Source organism: Mus pahari, chromosome 1, assembly GCF_900095145.1.
Source record: "Mus pahari chromosome 1, PAHARI_EIJ_v1.1, whole genome shotgun sequence".
NCBI classification, from domain to species: Eukaryota; Metazoa; Chordata; class Mammalia; order Rodentia; family Muridae; genus Mus; species Mus pahari.
This window is the reverse complement of record NC_034590.1, coordinates 8461449-8470587: the sequence shown is the minus strand read 5'-3', so window position 1 is coordinate 8470587 and position 9139 is coordinate 8461449. Positions and strand designations below refer to the sequence as shown.

General features: G+C 42.5%; 1 protein-coding gene across 1 annotated transcript in view; it reads left to right on the top strand.

The window, feature by feature from the left end:
• Tdrd12 (tudor domain containing 12) overlaps positions 1-9139 on the top strand; it is a 68814-nt gene that overhangs the window by 32068 nt on the left and 27607 nt on the right. Inside the window, exons 8-12 of the mRNA XM_029546163.1 lie at positions 2303-2397; positions 2979-3055; positions 6020-6100; positions 7120-7180; positions 7515-7622. Of these exons, the coding sequence (XP_029402023.1) occupies positions 2303-2397; positions 2979-3055; positions 6020-6100; positions 7120-7180; positions 7515-7622 (422 nt within the window). The remainder of the gene's footprint in view (positions 1-2302; positions 2398-2978; positions 3056-6019; positions 6101-7119; positions 7181-7514; positions 7623-9139) is intronic.

The window sequence follows — 9139 nt, the reverse complement described above, 5'->3', positions numbered from 1 at the left end:
GATGGTTATGAGCCACCATGTGGTTGCTGGGATTTGAACTCTGGACCCTGGGAAGAGCAGTCGGGTGCTCTTACCCACTGAGCCATCTCACCAGCCCAGGTGTCAGATTTATAACAGTAGCAAAATTACAGTTATGAAGTAGCAACAATACCATTTTATGGCTGGGTGTCACCACAACACAAGGAACTGTATTAAAGGGTCACAGCATTAGGAAGGTTGAGAACCACTGATGTAGATGATCAAATTGTGAGCATAGAGTTGCTCATTGCACTATCTTTAAATCTCTTGACATGCTTATATACATGTAGGGAATATCCGTTATCAGCCTTTCAGTATCTGCAGGTCAGTAATTACATCCCTCCTTCCCTTCCTCTTCCTTCTTTCCCCTCTGCTCTCTTCATCTCCCTTCTTCCACCTGCTAAGCTAGAGCCTTAGCAATTTTGTTGCTTATGCTGTGGGCTGAATTCTGTGTCCTCAGAATGCATATGCTGCAGTCCTGCCCCACCCGCAGTGTGGCTGTGTCTGCACACAGGTGTTTATGAGTAGACTTATTCAGTGATGCCATAAGCATGAGCCTGCTCTGATTAGGTACAGAGCCCTCAGCAGAGGAGAAACAGAGAACTTTCCCCAGCACTTAGTGAGAGGGTGGCTTTCTGCACACCAGGAAGATAGCACTCTAGGACCTACATTGGCCAACACTTCGATCTTGGATTTTTAGCATCCAGAACTATAGGAAAATTAATTTATTTTCCTTTTTGATTAATAATTTATTATTTTTAATTTTATGTACATTAGTGTTTTACCTGCATGTATGTGTGTGCGAGGGTGTTGAATCCCCGGGAACTGGAGGTACAGACAGGTGCAAACTGCCACGTGGGTACTAGGAATTGAACCCAGTTCCTCTGGAAGAGTAGCCTGTACTCTTAACTGCTGAGCCATCTCTCCAGCCCAGAAGATTAATTTCTGTTTTTTAAGAAAACTGACTCAGACTGATATATTTTGCAGTTATTTCATAGTTCTTCCATGTTTCTCTGTAAACAGTTTTTTTTTTCTTCTGTTTGCTTTGCCACTGGAATGTTCTATCCCAGTCTGTGGAATGGGAATATAGATCCTGTCTATGACCCTCCTCCCCGTTTTGGTTTGTTTGTTTGGTTTTGTTTTTGTTTTTTTGGGGGATGTTGTTGTTGTTGTTGTTGTTATTTTGAGACAGGGTTTCTCTGTGTAGCTTTGGCTTTCCTAGAACTCACTATGTAGACCAGGCTGGCCTCCAACTCATAAGGATACCTCTGCCTCTGAGTGCTGGGATTAAAGGCATAAGCCACCATGCCAGGGTAGATCCTGTCTCTTGGGGAGAGTCAGTTACATTGCAAAAGAATTAAGTTTGTAGAAAGAAATAAAAGACAAGAGTTTAAATAACCTCAACAGGTAGAATAGCATTAATTAACCAGAGAGGCAGTGTCTGAGATCTGGCACAGGACCCAGCAACACAGTAACCATGCATATTATGTGCTTCAAGGTGGGGTTTCTGTAGCTGAGGATAGGGAAGAGGGAAGGGGTTTTGTTAGGGAAAGAATGGGAAGTTAGTTGTTTGCTTTAAAGAGATGTATTTGAAACTGCAGGGTCCATTGTCTCTGCAACTAGCAGGCTGCTTGACTTCTGCAGTCTCCAGGAGGTCCGGGATGGGCAGTGCTTTTCTTTGGCAATTCCCAAATACCTTGCTTCTTGGAAATTTGATCTCAGTTTAGAGCCTTGGCTTTTCTTTGGTGGTGGGGGAGAAGAGGGTGGTGGGCAAAGGGATTATGTCCTGTATATTATAGGAAGACCATGTGTGTTGGAGGCATAATGTGGCCTTCTTTGGAAAGTGTAGTCTGCCAAGCTGGGGAATTTATTTTTATTCTTAATAGGTTGGAATATCTACAACAGTTTTTAAAAATGATTGAAGCAAGATCTTTTAAATTTTCATTCATTTAGCATGTATATGTGCATGTGAGTGGGCAGCTATATACCACAGAATGCTTGTGGAGGTCAGAGATCCGCTTAAAACAGTCGGTTCTCTCTTCCTGCATGTAGGACCAGGGCTCAATCTCGGGTCATCAGACTTGGCAGCAAGTGCCTTTACCTGATGAGCCATTTTGTCAGTCCCAAAGCAAGATCCTTAACTTTAATTGCTACAAGTTTAATATGAAATCTGTTTGATAATTCTTGTATTGAGTCTGTATAACAGTGATTGTTTTTATTATTTTGTCCTATTTTATATAAATAGTTTTCAAGATAGCTTTTTATCACTATCTTTATTTCACAGATAAAGCTGTAAACTATAAGGATTCCTTGACAGACTCGCCTAAAGTGATGTTTGAGAAGAAGCAGCAGAGCTTCCCTTTAAAACACATGGATAAGGTTGTATGTTTAAATGCCCACTGAATATAAAGCTCACATGATGGAATTATCCTGTGATTAGCAAAGTGTGTGCTTCGTATTTAGAAATCCCCAGAGTAGTTTATCTATGAAAAAAGTGTGGTTTGTCTGTCTGTTTTGCTGGAGAGGTGACCTGCTCCTCCTTGTCTAGCTTTGGTCTTAGGTGAGTGGTAACCTGTCTGTACAGTACTAACCTAGCTTATGCTCGCTCAGCTTTCTGGACTTGGCGACATTCAAATAATTAATTTCAGTTCTAATGTGTCTTACAGTTCTTCTGACAAAAGACAAATGAAAGCAATTGTACACATTTTAAACACTCGTATGAAGTGCCAGTTGCCTTCTACTTGCCATTTTAATATGTGACAGCATAACCATCCAACTTTGACTCTCCGTGTCTGTGTATGCACGAAAACTTCCTGAATGATTGGTGATGAAAGTAATTTGCATTGTATTTTGGTTCCAAAAAATATAAATCTTAAAAGTGTACCTTTTTCCTCTCCCTTCCTCCTTTCCCATCCCTCTTTCTACCTTCCTCTCTCTCCTCCTTGGTTCTGTTCTTACAGAGTATTGAATCTTCTGTGTACTGGCCAACAAAAAGAGGCATAACCATATATGCTGATCCAGATGTTCCATCAGCAAGGTATGATTTGAACATTGCATTGAAAACCTCCCTTTAAAACACATGGGTAAGGTCACTGAACCTTAGGACAGTATGATATAGTCTTACCTAGTCATCCCTTCATATTACGGTGTGGAGTTGGAGAGGCTTAGTTCTAGAACTACTAAAAATATCAAATTGTATATACTCAAATCCAGATTTAAAAGTGTGATGAAATTTACATAAAATATGCACACATTCTCAAGTATATTTTGTCATCTCTAAATGACTTCTAATATCTAATGCAATATAAATACTATATAAATAGTTGTTAATATGGTATTATTTAGGGAATAATGTCAAGGGAAGAAGTCTCCATGATTAATACAGGCAGTTTGTTTTTACCAAATTATTTCGAGTCTGGTTAGTTGAGTGCATGTGGAGGCCACAAATCCAGAGTCACATGGTCAGTAAGAATGTAGAAGGTTGATGATAGCCGAGTATCCCTGCTCCCCAACCCCACCACCCAAACACCCAAAATTTCTGGGAAATTTTGGCTCAAAATACTCTACTTTAAAGGAAAAAAAATCTTATATAACAACTGGTTAGCTGCCAACACAGTAGACTGAAAACTGTTGGTGGGTCTAGAGTCCCTTTGCTGCCTAGTTGGGCACAGTTGTATCATAAGGCTCATCCCATGAACAGCACAGTGGCTGTGATGTACAGCTTAGGTAAGCACAGACCACAATAAGCACAGCCTAGCAGCTTACAAGGTTGGGGAAAGTCAAGAATAGTTCTTGTATTCTCCAAAGTCTCTGACCATACCCCTGTCCTTGTTAAGATGCACATGGTAACATCAAAGAAACCACAGGAGGGCTGTCTCAAGCTCTCTGTGGGGCTGCAGTGCCAGCTCTTTCCAGGACTGTGGTGAGTGGCTGCATGGCTGATGTACATGTGCTCAGCCTGGGACTGTCCTTCCTCTCCAGCATCAGTAGAGAATTTACATATTCACGCAGCACTCCAGGTACTCTTCCTCCAGTCCGCCCATCAGGCTAGACTGGGTGTTCTGGGGAAAATTGCTGTGTGCTTTGTTTAGGCCACTTAGGGAACAAATCAGCAGCAGGAATAAGATGGTGGAGATTCCCCCTCTACACGGATCACAGGCTCACATTTCCTCTGAGTTCAGTGATGGATTTTCTACTGGAATTTAGGACACATTGCTGATAGCTGCAGGGTTAGAATTACTGAGATTGAATATGATCTTGGAGCAGGACTAGAAGAAAACAGAGAGACAGAAAAACAACTAGAATTCCTCAGACTGAAGAAGGACCCTGCCTCTCATTTCTTTGACATGCCAAGGGAGTCTTGATTAGGAGTTTTGATAGCTACATTTGCTGTGCAGTTCAGCTTCTAGGCTATCCTTGGCCTCATAGAGGAAGGGGAAAGACCAAGGAGTCTCCAGAGCTCTGCTTCCAGATGGTTACTTACCTCAGTTGCTTTGGTACTCAGTTCCTCATTGTAGAACTAAACCAGTTTCAATAACAGAGAGGCTGTGGCCAGCACTGGCATGATTTCATAGTCAGTGCTTAGCCCCTGTTCTCACAGAAATGTGTCTAGGTAGATTAAGTGCTTCCTTACTACTACTTTTTAAAAATTTCCCCAGAAAATAGTTATCTTTGTGGGTTAAACAATTTAGATAAAAGTTTGCCACCCAGTCCCAGCCTTGTTTTGAAGCAGTGATAGGATTTGTTCTTCTGTCAAATATTCCTCCAAGGATGGTTTAGGGAGACTACAGAAATATAAACAGGGAAGTACGCTGTCAGTTCAAGACTAACTGCTTTAAACAGGATAAACAATGTAAAAGAGAGTACCATGTCAGACTTAAATGAAACGTTTAAACTCTCAGTAACAAGAGATGCTAACCAAGAGACACTGCAGTTGGGATAAATATTATAGTTCTGAGGCTCCCAGAGAGCCTTGGGATGCTAGCTGAGAACTGTCCTTGCCGAAGGAAGTCTGCAGGTCAGGTGTAGCAGGAGGACCAGTCTTCTGTCACCATCAGGTCTCTGGAATAGCAGATCTTAAAGCCAGGAATCTCTGAAGCTACAGATCAGGAAGGTGAAGTGGCTGATATAAGAAGCAGTGGTTTTGGAAGCTGAAAGCAGCTTCAGGGAAGACCTTCCTTCCACAGCCCTGCAGAGTGCAGTGAGTGCTAGAGGCTGCGGCAGGAATGAGTCCCTATGGCTGGTAGCTCAGGGTTGCAGCCTCACTCAGTCTGTCCCTGGCTAGTCTTGAAGACAGACTGATGAGCAAGCTAGCTGGGAACTGGGCTCTGAAGTTCTCTGGCTTTACCCATAAGGGAACTGGGGCCCCAGGGGCTTGGCTGTGGAGTCTTCTCCTCTTCTTCTGTAAGATCCTAAGCAGCTCTGACTTGGAAGTCCCAGCATACTGAATTTATATAATTACGGTCTTGCTCCTGATTGGTTGGATGTGAGGAGATGAGAAATAGGACCACCAGGAAAGAGATGTAGGCCTGGTGGAGGGAGAAGACAGTTTCCCAAGCGTCTGCCTTTGCAGGGAGGGAACTAGTAAGGTCATTCCTGGCTACTACAGCAGTCCTTGGAGGCTGCCTGCTGCTTTCTGGCTTCTTCCTTCCCCAGGGATTTCACTCTGAGTTTAGGAGCTTTTTGTTTTGTTTTGTTTTGTTCCGTTGGGTTTTGTGGGTTTTTGGTTTTGTTGTTGTTTGTTTTATTTTGGTTTTGTTACTGTTGTTGTTTGGTTTCTGTTTTTATTTCTTTTGAAGCTACTCCTGCTAAAGGGGTGAGCATGGCATACAGACAAGGACAGGACCCTGACCCCCAACAATTTCTCTGTGTCTTGCAGTAGAGGCATGTGGTTTTCTCAGCAGCAGGGTCTTACCATCTAGGTTCTAGTGGGCAACCAATAGCATTGGGGATTGCCTGTATTAACTTGTGAATAAATCTTTTTATGTGTTTTGGTTTCCAGTGGGTTTAGCCAGAAGCCATATGAGAAGCCACTACGTTTGACTGAAAAGAAAGACTGTGACGAGAAGAACGGTTGTGTAAAGTAAGGCTGTGTTTGGTTGTTTGTTTGGGATGAATTAGTTTGCTTGGTTTCTTTTTTCCCTGACTTGTATATAATTATATAAAATGATAAGCACGAATTTACCTTTATTGTTGTTGACTTCAAACCTCCATTCCCATAAAACAGTAAATATTCAGGAAGTCCCCTGTGGGTTTTTTAAAGCTATGTCAGGGTAGGTCAGGTTAAATCCCCATTCTGGTGTAAGGGTCATTCTTATCCTGATTCTCTCAGTGAGGTGGACAGTGTGGAAGTAGTGTTAGGTACCGACTTAGACATCTTATGGCTGTTGATTTTGATGGGCGATGCTTGCTTTCCTTCCCAGTTTTCTGATGTTAAATGGGTCCACCTCCTCTTCTCTCACAGCGAAGTAATTTTATTTTATGCTTGTTTAATTCACAAAACTGGTTCATACCCATGCTTTAATTTTTTTTAGAAGATTTATTTATTTTATGTATGAGTACACTGTTGCTCTCTTAAGACACACCAGAAGAGGACATCAGATACCATTACAGATGGTTGTGAGCCACCATGTGGTTACTGAGAATTGAACTCAGGAATTGAGCAGTTAGTACTCTTAACCACTGAATCATCTCTACAGCCCCTCTGAAATTTGAGGAGTGGGTGGGTCTGGGTATAAAGAAAAGCACTTTCAAATTACTTCTTTTTTGCATTAGCAGAGGACAAGTCCTCATCTGGTATTTTCTGACTACAAAATACATCTGAAGATTAGACTAGTGGTTTTGACTTTAGCTGGACCCCTTTGTAAACACTGTGCAGGACATTGGTTATAGGGGTAGTGGCCCAGATGCCAGCCCAGGTTTTGAATAGGATACAGGAAACTGGTGTGACCTCCATTGTCCTTGCATGGTAGTAAAGCCAGGAAGACAGAGCACAGTGTTTTCCCACTGTGTCTTCCCTTCACAGGGGAGAGTTAAACAGGATTGCAGTGGGGAAATGTTAACTACTTACTTCTTCAAGTTAGCCTTTAAACTGTTTTACAGATTACTGCAATTTCTAAATCCTGATCCTTTGAGAGCTGATGAGATCTCTGACCTGCACCAGGTATTACAAACTCTAAAAATAGAAGATTAAACAAGAGAAACTGGTAGTGTTATTAATACTCCTTTCTCCCTTCAGACTACCTTAGATGGGTTTTCCCCAAGTCATGGCTTTTGGAGAATTTAGAGAGCCACTGCTGTAGTGCCTGTGTTTTATTAGGGGAACAAATGATCTTTAATTTGGGTGGTTGTATATGTTTTCCAGTAAGCATGTATTCCTAAGTTTTTGCACTATGATCTACAAGAAAACACAGTTTTCTTCTTGGTAAAGTCCTTAATACTCTTCTGCCTACTCGTGGAAGGCCTGGCTGTTGTTGTCTAATGTCTGTGTTGGTTAGTTGCAGAAGGTGAAGCTGGGCACACTGCAGCCTGGTGTGGTGCTCCGGAACAGGATTGAGCCCTGCCTAACCCTGGACAAATCTCCTCTGTCGGCAGACCTGAAGAAGGTGAACATGGTCTTAAAGCCAGACCCCTGAGGAAATGCCAGCCTTTTCCACCACAGAGGGTTGCTTTGTTTTGCTTTGTCTGTTCTGTTCTAAGAGAGATGGGGATGGAATCCAGGGCTTCACGCATCCTGGGCATGCATTCATCACTGAACCATACCCCAATCCCATAGGAGGATTTTAAATAAACACTTCTGAGGTTACATTGCAGAATTCTTGCTTCTGAAATTCTCTTGAAATATTTTGTGATTTATTTCTCATGTATTCGAAACTTCCCAGAAGATTAATTCTTTTATAGAAAAGCCCATTGTGCAACTGTTGGTCCTGTTCTGAAGTAACTTTTCTTTTCTCTTCTCTTCTCTTCTCTTCTCTTCTCTTCTCTTCTCTTCTCTTCTCTTCTCTTCTCTTCTCTTCTCTTCTCTCTCTCTCTCTCTCTCTCTCTCTCTCTCTCTCTCTCTTTCTTTCTTCACACAATTTCATTGTATAGCCCTGACTGTTCTAGAACTCACTGTATACCAGGCTGGCCTTGAACTCAGAACTGCCAGCTTCTGTCTACATCCTGAGTAATGGGACTAAAGGTGTGTGCCGCCACCACCTAGCTTTTCTGAAGTAAATTTCAGATGGGCTTTTGGAGGGAGGTTAGAACACGTTTCTAGGACAGTTTAGATAGTTGTTTGCCCATCCTTTTCTAAAATACCATTATAACCTAGAGACTTACTTTTGGTAAATCAGTTATACATACTTATGTTTCCTTCCTGATTGTAAAGAAAAGGCTAAGATTTGTTTGATAGAAAGCCAAACCACAGGAATGGGCAGAATGAGAGGAGGGGAGGGCAGTGTGTGAGAAGGCAGGGAACCACTAAAGTCTGATGATTGATTGATTTTTGTTGTCGTTATTTTGGGTTTGTTTGTTTCCTGGGGCAGGGTTTCTCTGTGTAGCCCTGGCTGTCCTGACACTCACTCTGTAGACCAGGCTGGCCTTGAACTCGCAGAGATCCTCCAGCCTTTGTCTCCAAAATTGTGGAATTAGCAGCTTTTTTTTGTTTGTTTTGGTTTTTGGGTTGGGGGGAACTCAGGGGGGGTTCAAGTCTGTTCTTGAATGTGCCCTACCAGTGTGTATTATTCTAAGTGGGAGATAACTAGAGTCATTTTCTGGAGAGAGTTTCATACTGTTTAAAACTGTCCCAGTCAGAATTGCCTGCCTGCCACCCTGTCTTCCTGCGGTGTTAGGATTCCTGATGACAGGATTTGCCTCACCATCTGATCTGCTGGTCAGGATAGTGTCTCTTTTCAGTGTGAACAAACTGCTGACTGTAGACATTCTGACGACAACCCTTCACCTAAAAAAGGAGAAACCAAACCAATCTCTGTGCAGGGAGTAGAGACTGCTAGGACGTAGGCGTCCCTGGGTGCAGGTCTATGGCCTGCGCTCCCAGAGACTCGGGGCTGAGGCACGGGATTCCTTGAGCTCAGGACTTTGGAGTCAGAGTGGGCAGCATAATGAGACTTGATTTCTAACA